The sequence below is a fragment of the Ovis canadensis genome, chromosome 2 (genome assembly GCF_042477335.2).
Source record: "Ovis canadensis isolate MfBH-ARS-UI-01 breed Bighorn chromosome 2, ARS-UI_OviCan_v2, whole genome shotgun sequence".
Classification (NCBI taxonomy): Eukaryota; Metazoa; Chordata; class Mammalia; order Artiodactyla; family Bovidae; genus Ovis; species Ovis canadensis.
In genome coordinates, this window is record NC_091246.1 from 127366722 (window position 1) to 127392201 (window position 25480).

The 25480-nt window shown below is 34.6% G+C and overlaps 1 protein-coding gene across 3 annotated transcripts in view; it reads left to right on the forward strand.

Annotated features, from left to right (window-relative positions):
• CALCRL (calcitonin receptor like receptor) overlaps positions 1-25480 on the forward strand; it is a 126424-nt gene that overhangs the window by 63745 nt on the left and 37199 nt on the right. For 2 of the 3 annotated variants that reach the window (XM_069577029.1, XM_069577031.1), the window contains 7 exons: positions 12650-12740; positions 12912-12981; positions 14508-14598; positions 16893-17028; positions 19454-19564; positions 19656-19768; positions 21191-21282. In XM_069577029.1, the coding sequence (XP_069433130.1) occupies positions 14545-14598; positions 16893-17028; positions 19454-19564; positions 19656-19768; positions 21191-21282 (506 nt within the window). In that variant the 5' untranslated portion in view covers positions 12650-12740; positions 12912-12981; positions 14508-14544. The remainder of the gene's footprint in view (positions 1-12649; positions 12741-12911; positions 12982-14507; positions 14599-16892; positions 17029-19453; positions 19565-19655; positions 19769-21190; positions 21283-25480) is intronic. The other variant, XM_069577032.1, reaches the window with a different exon arrangement.

The following is a 25480-nucleotide window of genomic DNA, read 5'->3' on the forward strand; positions in this document are numbered from 1 at the left end:
ATGTCACAGCTTCTCAGGATGATGCCCATGGCAGATATCACCGATGCCTCAGGGAAGCTTACTGAGTCAAGACTCAACCCAGTCACTGCTCAGGGCAAGAGTGCTCGCTGCCATCACCAGCAATTAGAGTGGGCACAGAGATGAAAATCTCTAGCTTACAGCATTACATCAAAACTCTTCAACATGACAGAAGATACCATCTTTAACCTGCATTCCTGTCTTTCAAGAAGGTCTTACCTCTTATATCCTTGCATCCATTTAGTACCTGACACTTTCAAATTACTGAATTAAAAGAAAAATAAATATTTGGCCATACCACGCAGCATGCAGGATCTTAGTTCTTTAAGCAGGGATGGAATCCATGCTCCCTCCAGTGAAAGGAAAGAGTCTTAACCCCTGGGCCACCAGGGAAGTCCACCAAATTACAGATTTACTGAAACTCTACTTAAGTGTCATATGTACGTGCATGTTCGTGCACACACACACACACACACTTCTCCCATGTGAAATGCACCATTCTCTGAACAAACACTAAAAAAGTATTTATTGACTATCTATACACTTTATTGGGCTTCCCAGGTGGTGCACTAGTAAAGAATCCATCTGTTAATGAAGGAGATACAGGAGACATGGGTTCGATCCCTGGGTTGGGAAGATCCCCTGGAGTAGGAAAAGGCAACCCATTCCAGTATTCTTGCCTGGAAGATTGCATGAACAGAGGAGCCTGGCAGGCTATAGTCCATGGAGTTGCAAAGAAACTGACAGGACTGTCACTGAGCATGCACGCACACGTTATTAACAACATTTGTATATCTTTTTCCCCTATAAATTTTTTTACTACCTCAAGATAGAAAAATTAAAGCATTTCTGGATCTCTAGTACTTGGCATAGGTTTTGAAATAAATATTTCAAACAAAGAAATTTTATATTTAAATAAATGTTTGAATGAATGAATGAGTATACTAAAAATATTAAAACGGAGTTACGTTTAATGGTTGTGAGAAAAAGAAACTTGTAATGGTACAAATTTCAGTATTATAAACATTCTGTTTGATATTTTAGAAAAGTAATGAAAAAATAAATTTAATTTAAATAAAGCATGTATTTACCTCAGGCACACACACATTGATTTTTCTCTTTCCTTCTTTCTTTGCTTACCCTTTCTTATTTCCTCCCTTTCCTTCCTTCTTCCTTTCTCCTTTCACATTTTTTTAACCTATTAATAACTTTATAAAAGGGAAATATTTGTGATATAAGAATTTTAACTGGGGTTTATTTCCAGGAATGAACTATAGCTCAATAATTTTTCTTTTTTTCTTGCTAATTCTCCTGTATGCTGTTTCTTTTTTGTTATAGTTTATAATAACACAATTAAAACATGCCACAAATGGGATAAAAATTTGCATTTTTGTATATAAGTTATCAGTTTTCACTCCTGTAAGAAAATGAAAATGTCATGGGATTCTCTACCAGTCTGCAGCTCTCAGCTGACTATCTCTGCTTGGCTTCACTTTTAAAACAGGTTTTCTCCATATGATAGAAAGGATATCAGTCAGGTCCGATTCTTTGTGATCCCACAGACTGCAGCCTGCCAGGCTCCTCTGCCCATGGGATTTCCCTGGCAAGAATACTGGAGGAATTTCCTTCGCCAAGAAGGATGTGTGAGGACAGCCCAATAACAATGTACTATTTGCTTTGCAACTCCAACAGAAAATCTTCCCAGATAACACTAAAATAAATGTCCCGGGGAGAATTTTGATGGTATAGCTTAGACCACATTTCCATGCCTAAATCAACCTAAATCAGAGGATTGTGTTAATCTGACCTCTTTTCAATCACTTCCCACCTCAGCAGGGCAGCCTCACTTCAACCAGAATGAATAGATTTTCCAGCGGAAATAGAGGGTCATTTTATCAGGGGAAAAAAAGAAAATGTGCTGGACTGACCATATCAGTAGAGTTTCTATGCTTCCTACATGCTAGTAAACGCTGTATGCATGTTTGATTTGAAAGAAATGGAAAACGTCAAAAAAGAAAAATACCATAACGTTTATGATGGACTACTATATTAATTTAATTTAAATTAAAATTTCAGTAGAATTACATATTTTTTTTAATTTTATTGTCTGAGGAAGATAACATGTTTTTGCATAGAACTTGACTCCTGACTTTGTGGAAAAGTAGGTATAAAGCTTATAATCCAAAGAGCTGGAAAGATGTGTTTCATTTCTATGCTCTTGGACAAGCAATTCTTTCCATATTAAATCTCCTGGAGCAAGTGTCCCATCAAGTACAAAGCATTTTTTAGGTTCCCTCCCACCTTTTACTAATTGGGCTGATATTTGGCCACTTGCCTCTTTCAAATAAAAAGAAGGTGACCAAAATCATCGGAAATGGCTAATTATACCCACAATGGGAAAATAATTCCTGTGAGTAAGTACTTCAGAGTGTAAAATGAAGTCCAAAATTTAATCACAATATTATCTTTCATTAATGGTTATTCAGCTATTCAACCTGGAATGTTCATTAGATAAGCAAGTAAGCATAGAGTCAATGTTTTTCTTTTTGGTTCCAATACATTGTTAGTAAAGGCTGTTACAGTTAACATAAAATTAAAGTCAGATTTGAGAGGATTTATATCTTGTTTTTAATTGGATTAACTTGTTATATTCTTTACAATGTGACTGATTATAGTGTGTACAGACAATTAGCTAGAGCAGTATTAGGAAATATGCAGTTATTTATTAACTAGGACATGTTTGGGAATAGACTTGTCATCACTCATTTAACTTGATATTTTCATAACTGACTTAAACGACAGAATAGAAACATTTCTGCATAATATAAAGAGTCAAGATGCTTAGGACAATCATCTTGAAATATAAGATAAATTTTCACCTATAATGCTATTAAAATTATGGCAAATAACTTAAACTTATAATAGCTTAAACAAAATAACTTAAACTTATTTGTATTTCAAAAATTTTAATGTAATGTAATAATAATAAAAACAGCTAACACTTATTGTGTTGTAAAATGTTTACATATATTATCTCATTTTATTTTCACAATAGTTTTCTGGTTTAAAACTATTTTGCAAATGAGAAAACAATTCTTATTGAAGTTGTTTAACTTGCAAGTATGAGGCTGAGTTGAGTTGTAAAATCACAAAGTTTTAACTCATATTTGTGGCTAGCATAACTACTGCCTCTGCTTGTTACTGATATCACACAGTGTTCCTCGATCATGCTAATTATAAATATCAGTTGGGTGTTACTTTATTTCAGTCACTCTGTGGAAAAAGGAAAACTGTATCATTAGTCAATGAGACAATATTTACAATATATGTTTTCTTAGCATTTGGAGTTTAATAGTTATTATTAAAGTCAGTGTTAAACACTCAGTTGTGTCCGTCTCTTCAAAACTACTTTCTGGAGGTTTTTATGAGAGTTTTTATTGCCTTTTTAAATATTAGATGTCCCTTTTATATGCTAAGTAATGCATAAGATTTTGGTGAATTAAAAGTAATAATCTTTCTTACTCGCTCATTAATTAAGTTGTTGAGTGTATTGTTGAATCATTACTTAACATGTACTGTAATTTCTGGCACCCTATGATTTTTAAATTTTTACCTAGGTCATTTTCTGTTAAATGAAAAAAGAGATAAAAACTCAATGTAGCCAAATTTCAGAAATTGTTGGTTTCCAGTATTAGAAGCATTAAGGCTATTCCAATGATGATGGTAATAAGTTTAGCTTGGCCTAGATGAACTGATCAGGTTCCATTCTGAGAAGTCTGGCAAGAGGGCTTATGAAGTATGTTTGCTTTTCTAATTTCAATTTTGTGCAGTGCAGAAGAGAGAACTAGACTTTTTCTGTAAATGGCCTTTCAAAAGTAATAGTGGCTCTCAAAAAGAGGCAGTATATAAAGAGATGAAAGCAAGATGTGACTTTTATATTTATTTTTGGTCTAGATACGTTTTCCCTGAATCCTCATATAATAAAAGAAAAAGCATTTAGCCAAGTGGTCCACTTTCAACTGCCTTAGATTCAAACTCACTCTTTTTGGGTAATTGGTAGTAGGAGACCTGGGGAAAGTCTTCCTGAGCCAGGAAAAACAGTGTCAGGAATGACTTTGATTCAAGAATATTTTGGACTTGGATTACTTGCAACAAAACTCTTCTTATATTAACTATCTTTTAAGATATAAATTTTGAACCTTTATTCAATATTTATCATATCATACTCCTTTGTTTTACAAATGAGACCCCTAGAAGGTGTGTAACTTGCTCTGACTCATTGACTGACAGTGTACTGCCTAAGGCCCAGCCTTGGCTTCCGTCTTAAATGTTGTGAAAGCATTCCTTTTTAGAACCTCATGAATTTTTCTTATGGACTGTTTGTAAAAGCACTGAACTAAGTCTCTAAAATCAGCATAAAATTACTACTTTCTAACTTGACGAATATCTGCATTGACAGCACAGATCTTATGTTCACTTCTGTCTCCGGATACAACTAAGTGAATGTAATTGCTCAATAAATAGGGTAAGATGACAAACTGAATTTCTAGAGGCATTTCGCCATCTAAGTTGCATTTTAAAGTGCTTAAGAGTGAGACAATACATATTCTTTTTATTTTGGTGCCTTAGCAGAATGGCAAGTCTGAATTGTCAAGCCATTTACTAACGTAAGTTTAAAAAAAAAAATCACAATATTTCTAAATAATGTATGTTAAAAGAAAGTCACAGCATTTCTAAGGAAAAGAATTAAAAGAAGAAATTATGTGAAAAATGTTTTATGAATAAAAATAAAATGCAATGCAATGAATGGATGGTTATGTAAAATAACTGAAAAAGCAAAATAGAAATGTATTCTGCACTTATTAATCCTTAATTATCCAAATAAAAGACTCAGTCTTCTGAGTCACAATCATCCAGGGCAAAGGGGCCCAGATACAGGGTCAGAGATTCTGAGTTCTTAAATTGGTGTCAGCCCTAAGTATCTATGTGACCTTGGCCAAGTCACTAAAATATGTATGCTGGACTTTCCTTGGTTCCTTCAGTTGAGAACAGTGTTATAGTGACAAATTGTTATAGTATGGGTCAGGAAGTTCTCCTGGAGAAAGGCATGCCTACCCACTCCAATATTATTGCCTGGAGAATCCCTCGGACAGAAGAGGCTGGCAGGCTACAGTTCACTGGGTTGCAAAGAGTCAGACACAACTGAGCAACGAACATTTTCACTTTTTTCAGTAATAATGATAATAGCAAGAGCTAATGCTTTTGGAATATTTATTGTAAGACAAATTCTTAACATTATCATGAAATATAACACACTGATAAGATGAGTTATGATAAAAAATTATAGGAAGCATTGATTACACCACTACTTGTACACCCGCTTTGAGGACAAGAAATAGACTTCAGTGAGTTTAAGTTTGTATAAGATTAAGTTTGTAGTTATGGCTCTCTGACTCCAGTGTACCTCTTCTAACTAGGATGCAAGAGAAAAAAAGAAGCTAAAGATCAAGTTGAATATTTATTCTCTAGTTGGGTAAGTTCAGTTCAGTTCAGTCGCTCAGTTGTGTCCAGCTCTTTGCGACCTCATGGACTGCAGCACGCCAGGCTTCCCCATCCATTACCACTTCCAGAGCTCGCTCAAACTCATGTCCATCGAGTTGGTGATGCCATCCACTCTCGACTCTAGTTGGATAAATCATGCAGAAAAAAGTTGAGTTGATTTTCTCAAAATCATACAGCAATTTAAGAGCAGCTAGAAAGAACTTCTCTTAGCTAATGTGATTGCCTTGCAGTATTAATGAATATACAGACAGTCTCCAACTTAACATGGTTTGACTTTATCATAATGTGAAAGCAATACATATTCTGTAGAAACCCTACTTTCTTTTGAATTGTGACCTTTCCCCAGGCTGGCAATATGTGGTATGATATTCTCTTGTGATTCTGGACAAGGCAAAGAACCAAAGTTCCCAGTCATACACAAGATCATGAGGATAAACAGCTGATACAACCATTCTGTACTCATATAACTTTCTGTTTTTCACTTTCAGTATAGTATTCAATACATTGGGCTTCCCTAGTAGCTCAGATGTAAAGCATCTGCTTGCAATGAAGGAGACCTGGGTTCAATCCCTGGGTTGGGAAGGTCCCCTGGAGAAGGAAATGTAACCCACTGCAGTATTCCTGCTTAGAGAATACCATGGACAGAGGAGCCTGGCGGGCTACAGTCCAGGGGGTTGCAAAGAATTGGACATGACTGAGTGACTAACACACGCACTCAATACATTACATGAGATATTCAACACTTAATTATAAAATAGTATTTGTGTTACGTGATTTTGCCCAACTGCAGGCTAATGTAAGTGTTCTGAGTATGTTTAAAGTAAACTATGGTGTTTGGTATGTTAGATGTATTAAATGCATTTGCCTCTTATAATATTTTCAATTTATGATTTATTAGGACATAGCCCCATCATAAATTGAAAAGGATCTGCATTCTAAAGTTAGGAGGGATGATTTGGGAGAATGGCATTGTAACATGTATACTATCATGTAAGAATCGAATCACCAGTCTATGTCTGACGCAGGATACAGCATGCTTGGGGCTGGTGCACGGTGATGACCCAGAGAGATGTTATGGGGAGGGAGGTGGGAGGGGGGTTCATGTTTGGGAACGCATGTACACCCGTGGTGGATTCATGTCAATGTATGGCAAAACCAATACAGTATTGTAAAGTAAAATAAAGTAAAAATAAAAATTAAAAAAATTTAAAAAATAAATAAATAAAGTTAGGAGGAAGGACTGGCCAGTTGGCAAGCAGAAAATTACCACTTAGTTTTAATGGGAAAATTAATATTTTATAAGGGTAAGGATTTCTAGTTAGTTTTTTCTCACAGCTCTGACAAATTGCCACAAATTTAGTAGTTTGAAACAACATGTTTATTATCTCACTGCTCTATGGGTCAGAAGCCCTGTGGGCTTGTCGAGTTTCTCTATTTCAAGTCTCACAAGGCCAGAGTCAAGTGTTGGCAGAGCTGTGTTCTCTTCTGAAGGTCCTGGAGAGGATATGCTTCTGGAATCATTCGGGTTGTTGGCAAAATTCAGTTCCTTGAGGATGTACAGCTGAGGTGCACATTTGCTTGCTGGCTGTTAGCTTAAGGGGCACCTTTGTCATTCTAGAGTCTGGTTTCTGGTCCTAGCGCATGAGCTCCTGCATGGCATAGCCAGCAACCGTGGATCAACTCCTTTTTGTTGCTGTTATCTTCTGCTTCCTTCCTTCTGCTGCACTGCTCCGACAGACTCGCCACTGTTCCCCTTCTATTTGAAGGGCTTAGTTTAGGCCTACCAGGATAATTCACGAAAATCTAGGATAATCTTCCTATTTTAAGGTCCATTACCTTAAAATCAGATTCTGGGGATTATATATGGGAATCTTTGGAGGCTCGTTATTCTGCCTACCACAGGATTCTGTCTGTACCACTGGTTCTCAACACTAGTTGCATATTCCTGCATCACCTAGGAAACTTGATAAAAAGTTTATCCCTTGGCCACAATCAAGATGCACTGAATCTGAATCTCTTGGATTACAATCCGGGCAATGACTTGTTAAAGATGTCAGAAAATTCTAATATGTTTGAGACAGCTGAGAACATCCTGTAACACCAGATTTCTTCAACTCGATTGAATTCATTTTGTAAATAACCTACTCAAAACATACTATCTGGGTACCCCCTTTATCCTCCACTTTGCTAGGGTTTGAAGTCACAGGGATGAACATGTCTGGGGAGTAACTTCCTTGGTTCTGTGTCACTGCAGCAAAAGTTTGAAGTGATGGATGGACCACTGTTATAGCTCAGTTTTATTTAGAAAGCAAAGGAAAATACATCCTTGAGGCGTGACGGTGGGCCGACCCGAAAGATGGGAAGAGACGAGTAGCCCCCAGCTCAGTTTTGGCTCCTCTCTGTATGTATTTTTGTCTCCTCCCCTCGATCCTGCCCGAAGGCTGTTTGCTTCACCTGAGGTCCTTACTCTGGTCTTCGGACTTTCCTTTATTCTATTTTCATGGGCTTTTCCCTTTGTCTTTTAGCCACTGCTATTTTGGACTCCTTTTTCCTGTCCTAACTACCTAATAAATATGGTGCATGTCTTATTCTTCATGTACTCACAATCCAGAAGCACGAACAGTATAGAGTAATAATTATATTACATGAAATGTTTTAACATATATATCTGAATAACTTGCTCTGGAAGTTCTGAGGTAGTAATTGTGCCTGGGAACACTGCAGAATATTTTGCTTGATTTATACTTAATAGCACTTTTAAAATAGTTTGGCCAGCACCTAGAGACAGAGGAACATAAGTATGTCCAGGTTTCAGCATGGCCAAATGAGGATGATGTGTTTGTATTGTGCTTCCCAAAATGCAGCAGGCCAAGAATTTCCTCGGGTGCTTACAAAAAGTACTCCCAAGTTCTTCTGAAGATTCTGATTCAGAGTTTCTGTTCTGGGGCCTAGACATTCTAATGTGTTGAGCAAGTTCTGGGGATGATTCTGAAACAGGTGATCCATTAACCCACACTCTGTGGAACCCTGGTGTATGTTACAACAGTGATTTGTTACTTGTTCATTCAGTAATAAAAGCCTCAAGACTTACTATTTTTAAAAAAGCTTAATAATTTGAGTTTCTTACATTCCAGTAACAGATCTTCAAGAGAAGTCTCTTTATATTTTAATTTTCTTACTGCTCCATTTACTGAAAGTGTTAGGAACAGTCCAGGGCAGGATGGGGGTGGGGAAATAAGGGCATTTCTTCCTCAAAGACTCTAGTGGAAGTAAAGATGGTAATAGCAGGAATCATTCTAGCACAAAGACTTAGGTTTTGCCAAAAAGTAAGCAGTGAGAAGATAATAAAAAGTAACCAGGATCTTGTACTTGAACACTTTTCACAATCTGTTCCACACAGTGTGAATGAGAGAAAGAAGTTGACATTTGCCATAGACAGGTAGGATATTGGGAGCGGAGAGTGCTTTTTCCTTGTTTTGAATCAGGAAAAATGGAACTTGTTTAATATGCCATAAAGGAAACCATGTACTTGGATAGGAAACAGCCTCACTTTGCTCACACAAAGGTTCGGGATACTTAATGGCAAATTGGATATTTGTGGGAAATGCTTCTGTTAGCCAGTTTTATAGTAACTAGATAAATAAATGGAGGAAAGAACATGGCTTAGGGCCTGTGACAATCCAGGATATTTTGGAAATCGAGGAGTGGAAGATTAAAGTTGTTTTTTTGGTCTTAATTTTGGAGTGGACATACACTTTTAATATTAGGGTTAGATGAGTCAACTAAAAATAAGAATTTTTACTAAGAAAAATTTATGAGAAGTGTGTACATGTATAATAAAAATTTGAGAAAATAAGAAACAATTTTGAAAGGTACTGGCTTTATGATTTTGTGTTCTGGTAAATGATTAGGTCACACTGATTTATTATGTTTAGGTAGAATAAACCTTTTTTTTTTTTTTTACACTGATCAAGCCAAGAAGATTGGTTAAATTTTGTGGATTTGGAAATGCAAAACTGTTAAAAAAAATGGAGAACTGCCTTGTGTTGCTGATCTACTGCAATTTTAAGAAATGAACCCAGAATGATGCTATACAAAGCTATGAGTGATTAGGGAGCTATATTTCAAAAGTTATTTGAGGTCTTAAGTCAAAGTTCTTTCTGTGATGAAATAAGTCATTTAAATTTTATTTTGGTGATTCTTGGAGCGAGAAGCTTGTAGATTATTTATAAACTATTTTTTATTTCATATATACAGTAAAGAAAATTATTCTATTTCTAATAGTAAAACCAAATCTTCTATTTTAATTTTGAGATGTGATAATAATATTTATAGGATCTAGAGACTAGGCTAGCAGTTAAAAAGAGAAAATGCCAATAACTACTGCTAGTACCACTGTGATTAGAGATTGACTTAAAAGTTTAAATTAGAGCTTTCTCAGTTTTGAAGCAGTGCTTTTCCTGTTAAACAAACCCGAGCTCACCTGGAAAAATCCACTGGCAGAATTAGTCATTTAATTTGACCTCCTTTAATTACGTACTTGATCTCTCTTCAAAATTGAATGGGACCTACTATATTTCAGCACGCAACATGAAACTCAGTTGTCAATAAATAATTTAACTAGATATGATAAATTTACAATGATTTACTTAACATCTTTGATCAATTAATATAATGTGAACTTCAGGAAAGATAAATCTGGAATAAGCTAAACATAGAGGAGAGAACCACTTGCTAAATGAACATATGAGAAGCTGTATACAAAGAACCAGTGAGTTGGTTCAGTATGATTAAATGTAGGCTGAGGCATACAATTAAGCATGCTTCTGACAGTAATCATGCCATACTCATAAATATGAGGCTTAATCTAAACTGACCTTCAGATGTATCTGCAGTAGCATTATTTGTATGCCCTGTCATGATTCTTACATTATTGATGTGAGAATTGATGTAAGATGTAAGAATATTGGTAAAAGGGGTGATTCTTCCATCATTAGCATTTTCATGCCATATGTCTGCCAGGAAGGAAATTTGATAAATCCTTTGTAGGGTAGATGATGCAAGCAAATTGGATCACTGCATGAAATAGACATTACCAGATCTAAAGAGTACAAGTATCCACCATGTTGTTGAGAAACTGCCACCCAAAATTGCTGCTTCAAAGTTTGATAAAACCAGGGATCATAAACCTGCCCCTTTGATTAGGAATGCTACAAATGTATACAGTGCAGAATATAATCTTGTTCCTAATAGCCCACTTTCCAGATCACTAGGGAATAGGGTGAAGTAAGAAAGCTATAAAAGTGGAATTACTTGCACTGATCAATATTTTGTGAGTTGAATAAACTCATCTTAATTATTGGTGCCAGGATGATCCTTTGAATACTAAGAGATATTTCACTAAGATATTTTTTGGAACTCTGATTCTGAAACCCATTAGCAACAAAAATGGCTGCTAGTGTTGCATGAAATGTTTTTCAAATATGTTAGATATAGGAAAACTTCAAACATGTTTTTTGAGGCAACTTTTCCTTCAATTTTTGAGCCCATATACACATTAAGGATAATTTAATCCTGCATTGTGTAAATCATCAAAGCATTGTTTCATAAAAATCTGATTTCCAAATAAAATAATATTCCTTCACATTTTCCTTTGCACCTTTGTATTTTATACATATTTAATACAGAAAAAATGTGGGCTACTAATGTTTTAAATTTGTCTTAAGCTTTATGACTTCCAAAGACAGAACGGTAAACTTCTGTTTATTCAATTCCATGGATGGAGGAGCCTGGTAGGCTGCAGTCCCTGGGGTCGCAAAGAGGCAGACATTACTGAGCGACTTCCCTTTCACTTTTCACTTTCATGCATTGGAGAAGGACATGGCAACCCACTCCAGTGTTCTTGCCTGGAGAATCCCAGGGACAGGGGAGCCTGGTGGGCTGCCATCTATGGGGTCACACAGAGTCGGACACGACTGAAGCGACTTAGCAGCAGCAGCATTCAATCCAAATACCCAACCAACCACTGAACTCAAAGATGGAATAAAGGACTTTTATTTTGTAAAAAAGTAAACATGCTGAAGTTTCCCCTCAATTTTCAGTGTCAGTATAGATTCAAACACTACTTGCTGCTGCTGCTGCTGCTAAGTCGTTTCAGTCCTGTCCGACTCTGTGCGACCCCATAGACAGCAGCCCACCAGACTCCGCCATCCCTGGGATTCTCCAGGCAAGAACACTGGAGTGGGTTGCCATTTCCTTCTCCAATACATGAAAGAGAAAAGTGACAGTGAAGTCGCTCAGTCGTGTCCGACTCTTAGCCACCCCATGGACTGCAGCCTACCAGGCTCCTCCGTCCATGGATTTTCCAGGCAAGAGTACTGGAGTGGGGTGCCATTGCCTTCTCCGCAAACTACTTACAGTCTTCTAATAAAAGAAATGATAATTCACTAATAGTTATGATTAGTGTTCTGGATTGTAAGCTTAAGCTCCTAAAGTACTTAACTTCTTCATTTTTTCATTTATTCCAGACACAAAGAAAAGAAAGATGAATGTGGTTTCTGTCTGTGAGGAACTATATCAGCTAGGGAATTAGATTAAAATAACCAAGACTAACACATTCCAATAAATATTAGATAAAATGGGTAGCCATTCCTTTCTCCAGGGGATCTTCCCAACCCAGAGATCAAACCAGGTTTCCCACATTACAGATAGATTCTTTATCATCTGAGCCACCAGGAAAGCTCAGATTATTTGAGGGAAGTTTAAAAAACAGTTTAATTTGAAAATTATTTTATTGTATTCTACTTTTTTGATATTTACTTAAGTAAAATAGTCAATTGCTCAGTGTTTCAACCATCCTGGATAAATGAAAATTGACATAAACTTCTCCACATGATGGAAAACAACAAATATTTGTGACAAAACTCAAATATTGTAAGCAAAAGATTTTAAAAAATCAGAGTAGCTTAATAAAAATATCATCTTACTAGTGGCATTTTCTTTGAAAATTTTAATTTATCATGGAAATGATTTTGTTTATTGAAATAAAATTATTATATCAATATTTCAGGTCATGACCTCCAGATTTAAGACATTCTTCAAGACAATTTTGAATATGATCCAAGAGAAAATGTGATTTGAGTCTGGAGACAATTGTGAATGTAAGTATCAGAAAATTAGATTTTTCTTATGGTACAGTGTAATAAAAACTAAAATATCAACTCATTAATCATTAAATTGCAAAAACTTTGATTCATTATTTTCTATTAAAACATGATTTTTTAAATCTAAATTCAATGTAATACTTTGTTTTTTCATTGTATTTTTTTAAGTCAGTGTAGCTGCCTGAAAAGAAAACATTATTTGGAAGACTGCTACAATAAAAAGAGAAGTTTCTTTTAGGTAAGTCATTGATGAGGTCAAGCAGTGGCATAGATTCTGTGTGCTAGTTAATGGTGTGCTCTCATTGCATGGAATAATACAAATGATAAGTAAAATGAAGAAAAGATTTTTATGATTCTTATTCTAACATTTGCCCTGTAATAGGAATCACAACACATTTCCTAACGAAATTAAATCTAAGTTCATATAGTTCACTGGCAAATATTTATTGATTAGATTTTTTAAAAGGATTTTATTTATTTATTTATTTATTTTTTAACTTTTTATTTTTACTTTATTTTACTTTATTATACTGCATTGGTTTTTATCTCCTTTGAAAAATGGTTTTAACTCAGCTAAATAGATAATATTATATGACTAAACCAGGGTCATTTATATTTCATAAAAATGTTACCAGAGTAGATTGGTGATGGAACTTTTGGAGAGTAAGTGCCAACACTTTATTCCTGTGATGTTTGCCTCTTAGAATTAAGAAGTTAGCAGGGATCTATATCTAACATTACAAACACTTGACAGAAATACTTTTATTTGCTATTTTCCATATCCTTTAAACTTATTTTAATAATATAGATGGGTTAGGGAACTAGTTTTATTATAAAAAGTGAATCCTTCAGTGAAGAGTAACTTCTATTAAAATAAAAGTCCATTTTTTATGACTTATGGATGCTAGCTTTCAAAGAATGGGCCCAAATTCAATTTTTCCCTTAAATTGCTGGAGTCATAAAATTAAAAATAAGATGAATAATTATTGGAAATAAATAAGCTTTATAGTAAAATATGCTATCAAAGTGAAAGTGAGAGTGACTTCACTTTCACTTTTCACTTTCATGCATTGGAGAAGGAAATGGCAACCCACTCCAGTATTCTTGCCTGGAGAATCCCAGGGACAGAAGAGCCTGGTGGGCTGCCGTCTATGGGGTCACACAGAGTCGGACACAACTGAAGCAACTTAGCAGCAGCAGCAGCAGCAGCATGCTATCAAAAGTTGTGCTTTTATGTCTTGTGAGACTTTACTCTGATACTTTTTATCATTTTATTCTAATTTTTTAATCCAAGTTTTGGTAAATTTAAGGATATGTAAAATAAATTACCAGTGTGAATTTGCTGTATGACATAGGGAACTCAAACCTGGGCTCTGTAACAACCTAGAGGGGTGGAACGGGGTGGTTCATGAGGGAGGGGACATATGTATACCTATGGGCTGAATCATGTTGATGTTTGACAGAAATAAACAAAAAGAAGATGATTTCTAATTTTTTAAAATTACATCTGTAAGAGGCTTTCCTGCTTGAAAAATTAACTAAATTAAATTAAAATGTATTTAATTTAGCTCTTTAGTACTTTATGATGCTTTTAATATTTGTAATTCATAAAACTGTTAATCAAATCCTTAAAGCAGAATTATCATGTAGTTTTTATTTATTTATTTATTTATTATCATGAGGTTTAAAAGAAATTTCCATTGAGAGCCATGTATATTTACTTCATATATATTGCTGAATTATATTTTTTGTTTCCTATTGCAGTTTGATTATATATATAGCATATTTCATTTTGGCTTTAATGATGGAGAAAAAGTTTTTCCTGTCTTTTCTGTTCCTCTTGCCTTTTTTCATGGTAAGCATAAATTTGTTTAATGTATCCTCCTACCTATGATTATTTCTGTTTTAACTTCTAATATACCCATCATTGATAATGGTTAATAACACAAAATTACATACATATAGTTATTTGATGCATAAATAAAGTACACTTTTATATCTAATCAACAGAGCAATAATTCATTTTCTTTCAGTGTACCTTTTTAGGCATTTAGTCCTGTAACAGGCACCCTAGTATTATGTTGTATTGGGAGGGGTGGTATCAAAGTGAGGAAGTATGATAGACACAGCAGTGCCGACACCAGAGGAAAGTAATTACCAGAGTTTGAAAGAAAAAAAAAAAAGGAATGGCTGCATAGCACAGTCATACATAATAGATGAAATATTTTCAATCAGACCTGCTGATTCGGAGTTAGCTACGTTAAAAAAGCAGTTCCAGCCTGTTGATTTTCTTCCCATTCTGCCAACTGATTGACTTGTATTGACTGAAAAGCATTTTGGAACCAATCACTATGTTTTAAATTAATTTCCTCATCCATTCATTCAAATAAGTATGAAATGTCCGTTTTCTGACAGGCATTGATGCTAAGTTTGGGGCAGATGTGTATGTGAGTATGTGCACTCCTGCATGCCTCTGCATGTATATGCAGGGGAGGTGGGGCTGGAAGTGGAGGGGGGGCTGAAGATGACTAAAAAGCAATTGCTCTACTAGAGGGGCTGTATGCTTTATACATTTAATGTTATCTTTATTTACAGAAATATTTTGTTCCCATCTTTCTCCCTTATTAAAGCAATGACTACACTCTTACTACAACAAAATACTCTTATCATATGCATGAGAAACTGAGAGACGTAATCTCATCTAACTCTGTGCCAGCAAATAATTTTCCTGTGGTGTTTCCAAGTAAACCCCAGGAAGAGTCAAGCAAAGAGACTCAAGAAAAATATAGAAAACTTAAATGGGAAAAAAGCATGACTACATTCCTGTTAGCATTTGTATTTAAAAACATTCTGAAGTCTAGGAGCAGCCCAAATTCTACGCTTCTCAGATGTTATCTTAGGTAAACAGACTAGAATTCAAGAAACAGGAGTCCTGTTTCTCTGGCTCCTACCCTCAACTGAGCCTGCCAATGAGCTGCATGGGCCAAAGCTGGGTCCCTGCAGGTAATTCTGTAACAGATTACCAACCTGATTATTGTAATTTAAGGAACTGGGACCGTTTCTCTTGAATTCATTCAGACAACATGCATATCTGACTTTTAAAGTAAGAATAAAAATGATATTGGTTTTATGCAATTCTAAAAACTGAGAACAGGAGAAAAATATTTTTCCTTGATGTTGTAAATTTCCATTTTTAATATGTGCAGCACAACAACTCCATAAATCTTTGTTAAGAAATTAAAACCAATCTAAGAATGAAAAAGTTAATGTTGAATGGTGGTGAGGTGATGGGAAAACTAGAGTGATGTCACACACTGAGGGACTATTCGTATCTATTTTACATTTAAATTAAATTCAACTTACTGCTAGAGAACAGCAGTAAGAAAATTAAGAATAAGGAATCAACACAGGAATAGAAAGATAACTGTTTATGGAAAATAGATAGGAATAATGCAAAAGCGAAGAAGAAATAAAGTTGAAGAGACGTGTATATAGGCTTCATGCTGTGAAACAAGGAAAAAAAGTCATGTAGAAATTAAAGTGTAAGTGAAGGTTAAAATACTACTACTAAAGTGGAAGAATATAAATATAGACCTGTCTAAAACATTTATCGATGTGCATACAATTCTATTAACCAACAGCATAAATGAACTTTCATTATTTTATCAAAATGTACATATAAAAACGGCAACAAATTTGAGCATTTACCATGTGCCAGATACTTCCCCTTTGTTATCGTGATACTATTTTAACCCATTTTACAATAAGAAAGCAGAGGTTTTGGTGGGGCTGTGTGCCGGGGTGGAGGTTAAATATCTTTTCCACATTGCCAGGTTAAAAAGTAGAGGTGGAGTTTGAGTAGAGCTGTCTGCATTCCAGAAAGCTGGCCTGGAGCTGGCCCCCACAGGCTCTGAGGGGGCACTGTGGCCTGTACTTCCCAGTGCTGCCACTGGCAGCTCTTTGTGGTGGTTGGATATTGATGAGGTGGGGATATTTACACCATGGAAACTGGCAAACACTGAAAGTCAAGAAGTGCCCCCCAGAGCCTGTTGACCATGCAGCACATCACTGCACTTACTATTTTTCACTGTGAGAGACTGTCTCTAACAGTCTCACAATTCTGAAATTTTATTTTCTTTAATTCCTTAGATTCTTGTTATAGCAGAATCCGAAGAAGAGAATCCCGATGACTTAATTCAGCTGGGTGTTACTAGAAATAAAATCATGACAGCTCAATATGAATGTTACCAGAAAATTATGCAAGACCCTGTTCAACAAACAGAAGGTAAACAAGATGAATTTTAAATGCATTTGATATAGTTTATAAGAAAACTACCCGATTACATCATTGCCGGTCTCTTAGGTTCCTTCTTAAAAATGAGTTAGTTGCTAGTTTTTCTAGTATATGTGCAGTTTTAATTATTTGTGAAGAACATTTTATTATGTAACTTATCTTATTCTTTTTAAAAATTCTAATAAAAATATATGTGACAGGGATATTTTAGTATTTTTATATAGTATAAAGATATTTAAAATATAAAATAAGTATGTGTCTTGAATTAAATCAATGACAGTTGATCTTCAGTTTATGTGATCTATATTTCTTTTTTTCACAAACTTCTTGATAGGAGCTTAATAAAATGACAATTTGTTTTTGCATAACACATACTATGTATAGTACATTTGGTAGCAAAGCTAATGAAATCCATGAATTTCTGTTTCCATTAGATATTTTTAAGGTATTTCTGAAAGATTTGTTGAAGGCCTACTAAGTGTCACATATATGCCTTCATTCTGAGTAGCACAAGTAGAGTTGCAAAATTTAGCAAAACCAAAAACAAAACCCAAAGCATGAAAACACCATGTTTTTTATCTGGCAACCTTAAAGACAGGATTATCTTTAAAATATAAAATGCAAAACTCTTAATGAAACAGAGAAAAACATAAAGACTTTAGATATTTTCAAATCAGTAGAAACAATTTAATTTGGTGAGAAAATATTTATAGTATAAAACATGTTTGTTATACACATAGTATGTTAAAAGTAGGTTACTGTAATTTTTGTAAATGTCAAAATTAACTTGCTTGTGAGAAAGAGGAAAAAAGCAATTTTTCCATGTTGATGAACTCTTGGAATCTTAATCTAACCAATATATATCAAAGCAATTTGATATATCTGTCCAAATATTTTTATTACAATATATATCCAGTTAAAACATATCTCTAAAATATGTCAGACAATGATAAACTATCTGATATTAGTTCAGTAGGAACTGCATTATCAAATAGTTAAAATCTGTATACAAATTCTGTGCTAACTGATCTGGCCTCTCACTTCATTCCCTTAAAGCCTAAGTGTTATTAGCTTTAAATTATTGAATTAATGCCTTCCAAATGATCTAGATATGTGTGCAAGCTAGCTTCAAATCTAATTTCTTAATAATAGGAATATATTTATGAGAGTTTTATAATAAAATAATTTTGTGATAAAGTTCAAGATCACTACATAATAAACTTCCTCTTGGAGATTCATAATGTTCTCTATAATTTTAAATACTGTAAAAAACCCTGTAATAAAGAAATGTGTTTAACTTTGTGTTTTCCAAATCTATTTGACCACAAAAACTTTTTTTAACGGAAAACTTTTTCATGTCTCACTCAAATGCCATATAACACAGCTGGGAAAATTCTAGACCTTTCCGTCTATCATGTAGTCAGTGTTGTGGAATCTTTTGGAGCTCTGTAAAGACTTGTCTAAAATGCTTTCTAAAATGGGATCAGGAAAATTTTCTCTGACAGGCCTCAAAATGCATTTTATATGGTAATAATGTGGATACAAGCTATTTAAATAGTTTGAAAATCACAGGAGGGAAAACAGACTATATGAGTTTTATTTTTAATTAGAAATATTTAGATTCTCAGGCCGATAGAATGTTTTCTATTGCTGTAAGGCCTAGATTGATTCTGAGATTGCTGTGCAAATCTGTTAATAATAATAAACAGCTCATGCAACATTCAAGTTTCTATGTGTGCATATGGCAAAAAATTACCCTCTTTGATTACAGACTGTTACATAACTTTAGAAAGTTTTAGTCATTTTATTTCTCTATGCCTTTAAACTTTTTTTCATGTAAGAAGTTTTTGTTCTTAGTGTAGGTAAGAAAAGAATGTGAGATTAAACACTTATTTCATTTGAAAAAAAATGGAAAATAAGAGCTAGAATTTGGTGGAGGGCCCTAAATAAGTGTGTATCAGGGTTAATATGGTAAAATAGGAAATATTAGAATGTTCATTTGTTCACTTCAAAAAATACTATAACTTGCCCTAAGAATACAGTTTCTAAAATAGAACACATTTCCAATTTCCCATATTTTTTGAATTTCAAAAATAGGGACACTAATTAACCAATACTTAATGGTTAAGGAAAACCAGCAAAGACCATGTAATTTATTGGATAAATAGCTACCTTTGAGAATGAGAATTAAAGCTGAACATATATTTGTTTAGATATTTCTAAATTTAACAATTAGTTATTCTAATAATTACCTTGTGAATAATCCAAGTAATTGTTATAAAGATCTTATAAGATATCTTCATTTTCAGTAGACAGTCTGTATTCCCTGTTAGTGTGAGTTAACCATGAAGACTTCATGTGTTTCTGTATAACTAGAGGGAGGTTAGTAAGCCCTGATTTTTGCTTTCTCCTTAAGGCATTTATTGTAACAGAACCTGGGATGGATGGCTGTGCTGGAATGATGTTGCTGCAGGAACGGAATCAATGCAGCACTGCCCTGATTACTTTCAGGATTTCGATCCTTCAGGTAAAAGTAGAAATTCATATACAAATCTCTTTGACATCTATTTAATAAACCTTCGGTTAACTAAATTACTATTTCCTTTTAAATTTTAAAGAAAAAGTTACAAAAATCTGTGACCAAGATGGAAACTGGTTTAGACATCCAGCAAGCAACAGAACATGGACAAATTATACCCAGTGTAATGTTAACACGCATGAGAAAGTGAAGGTACGTAATAATCATAAATTCAAACTGAATTTACACTATCTACTTTAAAAGGTAGTTACTGATACAATATCAGAGAAAATTTAGCTAGTGTTCATTCATTCTACTGTAAAGCCTTTTCATAAAAAAAAGTCAAGAAAAATATCTTCATAGAAATAATTATTATAGATTTAGTCATTACACTGAAGAAGCAATCCAGCTAGGTATTTGTCTATTTCCAAGTCAATGTCTCAGTACTGTAGTTTAGAATTTTCCAAAGTAAACATAGTTTAAAAGTGTAAGAAAAAAGAAATGTTCATTTGTGGTGGAACTCCTATAGTTACACTCAGGAATTGTGCTCAAGAGAAGAAGACAAGCCCAGGGGGGTTTAAACAGACCTATCCATCCCAGCCAAAGACTTTCATACTGACTGGCTGTTAGTTCACCCTCACTGGTGTTCCCACTTTTAACGCCCATCATACATTAAAGTCAAGGTTAGCACAGTTTGCCACAGCAATACAGTTTTGATACAGACTGCCAGCACAAATCTGCACACGTGTGTGTGTGGAGGCGGTTTGTCACAGTGATTAAAACTGAGTTCTGGTTTCTCACTTCGTGTTTCTGCTCTTTATCCACTGTGACCCTGGGCAAACTTGAACATCTGCGTCAGTCCCTTCCTGTCTAAAATGAGGATCATGAACCCATCCTCAAGGTTTTCATAGGAACTGACTAAATACAAGGAAAATATTTAGAAAACTAACAAGCCTATAGTAAGGATTTGATAACTGCCAGCTCTCATTATAAATCATGTACTCTTTATTTATTCAGAGAAGGGTTTGAACATATATATATACACACACATTAAAATGGTAAGTTACAATAAAGACAAAAATCAAAGAGATAAAGTTAAAACCAAGAAAAATAATTTATTTGTACAAATCAGGGGCCCCTATACATTATAATATTGAGATTTGTTTTGGAGTATCAAGTTTGTCAAATGGGAAAAAGAAACTTAGTTTGGAAAGAAGCCTTGCCTGGTATTTAAATTAAACAAACAAAAATCACAATTTAAGGTGCACAAACTGATGGAGTGAAAATTGTCAATGTCTTCCAAAGTTTAAAATGCTGGTTTCACATTTTATGAACCTAGATCAATAAATTTATTTCTTCATATGTTTAATATGACTTCTAATTTCTTAAATAAAAAGAGCAATTTATAAATTTTGATATCACTTGATAAATTTTTATATCACCTGATAAATTTTTATAGATATTCTTCATTCAAGGTGTATTCAAATACTTCCTGGCTTGCTTGCTAAAGGCTTAGGTTATCAGATCACATGTTTTTAAAAACAGATGTTATTTTATTGATTTGGGGCTTATACACATGCAGAACTATAGCATTGATATTAGCATTAATTAATGTTTTATTCATACAAATTACAGACTGCACTGAATTTGTTTTACCTGACTATAATTGGACATGTATTATCTATTGCATCACTGCTTATCTCACTTGGCATATTCTTTTATTTCAAGTAAGTACATGAAAATTTTTTTTTAATTTACTGATTATCTTTGGTGAATGCAGTGTCATATCCATGTTTATGTCATGTGCTGATAAAATATATGAACTATAGATGATTTATAATATTTAAAATAAATTGATATTTGAAATAATTTTAAATATGTTGACTTTGTCTTGACTTTATAAAATATAGAGAAAGGAGATTGATGAACTATCTGAAGCTTAACTTGTCATGCAGTAAGAAAGGAACCGAAACCAATATGCAAACCTATCTGTATTTGCTTTGGAAATTGTGAAGTATTAGAGGTCAATTCTATCACTGCCCAATTAAATTTTGAACTTCTTGGTCAATTTTACTATCAGCATACATAGTGCATTGTAAGAACTGCATTTTGTGCAAAAAATAACAATGACTTTTAATATTTACTATTAAAAATAATAATTTCAATATTTGTGGTTAGGTTAATTTTCCTGGTGTTGGGGGGATAATCTTTAAAATAGTTAAATTATGCTTTGAATTTACTTTTAGTTTATTCTTTTGGGAGCTGGAGGGAAAGTCAATTCCAATTTATTTTTTAATAGAAATATAGTTGATTTGCTGTATTTCAGGTATACAGCAAAGTGATTCAGTTATATGTACATATGTGTGTGTGTGTGTGTGTGTGTATATGCATGTGGCAATGTATGTTAAGTCACTTCAGTCATGTCTGACTCTTTGTGACACTATGAACTGTAGCCCACCAGGTTCCCCTGTCCATGGGATTCTCCAGGCCAGAATACTAGAGTGGGTTGCAATGCCCTTCTCCAGAGGATCTTCCTGATCCAGGGATCCAAACTCTATCTCTTTTGTCTGTCTCGTGCATTGGCACGCAGTTTCTTTACCACTAACACCCTCCTTGGGAAGCCTGTATGTATGTAGGCATGTATATATACAATATATATACGTGTTCTATGCTGTGCTTAGTCACTCAGATTCGACCCAGGGTTTGAATTCAGATCTTCCGCATTGCAAGCAGATTCTTTACCGTCTGAGCACCAGGGAAGCCCAAGAATACTGGAATGGGCAGTCTGTATCTTCTCCAGGGCATCTTCCCGACTCAGGAATCGAACTGGGATTTCCTGCATTGCCAGCAGATTCTTTACCAGCTGAGCTACCAGGGAAGCCCAAATATATGCATATGTATATATGTGTATATATATATACACATACATACACACACACCATCTCTCACCATCTCCGGGAGATGCATACTTATATATACACATACCATCTCTCACCATTAAGGATGGGGAAACCTGACGTGCTGCAGTCCATGGGATGGGGTTGCAAAGAGTTGGATACAGCTGAGCAACTGAACAACATCAATATACACACATATATTCTTTTCAGATGTTTTCCCACTAGAGGTTATTGCAAAATACTGAATATAGTTCCCTATGCTGTAGGACATTATTGTTCTGTTATGTATAGTAGTGTTGTCTGTTAATCCTAAATTCCCATTTTACCCTCCTCTTCTAATTTCTTAATTCTATCCATTAGCTGTGATTTTTTTAAATTGATAGGAAAGTAAAATCTAAAACATGCATGCATTACCTTATACATTAACATGGTCTTCATAAATATGATCAGGAGGAGAATTATAGAATGTAGTGTGAAGAGTAAGTGCACTTTACTGTATCATCACTACTGTCACTCTCGTTGTCTCTCTCTTACTCTCTTCTTCTTTCCCCTGCTCTCCTTCTCCCTACCCCCTACTCTCCTACTCCTTCTCCTCCTCCTTCATCTTCTTCAACATGTATCTTGGAACATGATTCAGAACCGACTGCAGTAATAGCACATCAAAATAATTCAAATCCAAAAATTATTAGATAATTGGATGTTAGGTTCGTTTTTAACTGGAACACCAGTTTTTAGCCCACAGTTGAGTTCAGTTCAGTCGCTCAGTCATGTCCGACTCTGCGACCCCATGAATCGCAGCACGCCAGGCCTCCCTGTCCATCACCAAATCCCGGAGTTCACTCAGACTCACATCCATCAAGTCGGTGATTCGGACATGACTGAGCGACTTCACTTTCACTTTTATGTCCATTGAATCGGTGATGCCATCCAGCCATCTCATCCTCTGTCGTCCCCTTCTCCTCCTGCCCCCAATCCCTCTCAGCATCAGAATCTTTTCCAAGGAGTCAACTCTTCACATCAGGTAGCCAAAGTACTGGAGCTTCAGCTTTAGCATCATTCTTTCCAAAGAAATCCCAGGGTTGATCTCCTTCAGAAAGGACTGGTTGGATCTCCTTGCTGTCCAAGGGACTCTCAAGAGTCTTCTCCAACACTACAGTTCAAAAGCATCAATTCTTCAGCACTCAGCTTTCTTCACAGTCCAACTCTCACATCCATACACGACCACAGGAAAAACCATAGCCTTGACACAGCTCATCACAATTCAAAATACAGCAAAATAACATATGAACCAAATGATTATCTTTCATGGGTTCAAAATCATAGGGTCGAGAGATTGTATCATAATTTCTGTTTTTGGAAACTTGTGCCTTCTTAAGAACCTTCAATATGAATTGCTTTGGGGACTTTTAATGGCACTTTAGATTTAAGACATTATCTAGGCATCATTAGAAACTAAAAAAATTCCACTGAAGAAAATTAATTCAACATTTTTGTACATTTTAAAATGTGACTTTCTTCCAAAACTGTATAAAAATGTATCAAAATAAATTGAAGAGAATTTTTACCCTCAAATATGGAAAACATTTCCTAAATAATTAAATTTACAATTAATTTAATTTAAATTGCCATTAAAATTTAATTGCCATTTGAATTCAATTGCCAATTGAGTTTAATTGCCATTAAAATTCCCCAAAATAATTCATATCGAAGGTTCTTAAGAAGGCACAAATTTCCGAAAACAGAAATTATGATACAATCTCTAGATAATTTGTAACAAATTATCAAAAAGTTCTTGCTCAAAATAAAATGTCAATTCTATCACTGTAGACCCATTTCTCATTTTAAAAGAGAAGTTAAAAAATTAATGTTGTCCCAAATATGGGATTCATGTTCAACATATTAATAAACTTTATTTTTTTCAGAAGAAAATCAGGTTTTCTTTTCTTTTTATTTTATTTATATATATTTTTTAATTTTATTTTTTTACTTTACAATACTGTATTGGTTTTGCCATACATTAACATGAATCCACCACACAGGTTTTCTTTAAAAAAAAAATCAAGAATACTATATGCAATGTATATGTATGTATATGTGTGTGTGTGTGTGTGTGTGTGTGTTAAAAGCCACAAATCTCTAAGCTTTAAAAGAAAGATTGCAGCATGCTACACAGGCAAAACCTCATTAGCAAATAAATTTCTTGCCAATATATTGAGTTTGGTTCTTGCCCTCTACATAACAGAAAAATTAAGAATTTCAACTAATTACATTGCTTATTTTTAGAGTTTATCATGAAACTACAGTTAACTATTCATTTTCCAAAGTGAACTAAAAAAGATTCTATTTTTAAAATTTTTTTCAGCTTTTATTTTATTTTATTAATTTTTTTTAAATTGGAGGCTAATTGCATTACAGTATTGTGGTGGCTTTTGCCATACATTGACATGAATCAACCATGGGTGTACATGTGTTCCACATCCTGAACCCCCCTTCCCACATCCTTCCCCATCCCATCCCTCAGGGTCATCCCAGAGCACTAGCCCCAAACACCCTGTCTCATGCATCAAACCTGGACTAGCAATCTATTTCACATATGTTAATATACGTGTTTCAATGCTGTTCTCTCAAATCATCCCATCCTCACCTTCTCCCACAGTCCAACAGTCTATTCTTTACATCTGTGTCTCTTTTGCTGTCTCGCATATAGGCTCATCATTACTAAATTTCTAAATTCCATATATATGCATTGATATACTATATTGATGTTTTTCTTTCTGACTTACTTCACTCTGTATATAGGCTCCAGTTTCATCCACCTCATTAGAACTGATTCAAATGCATTCTTTCTAATAGCTGAGTAATATTCCATTGTGTACAGTACCACAGCTTTCTTATCTGTTCATCTGGATGGACATCTAGGTGCTTCCATGTCCTGGCTATTGTAAACAGTGCTGCGATGAACATTGGGGTACACATGTTTCTTTCACTTCTGGTTTCCTCAGTGTGTATGCCCAGCAGTGGGATTGCT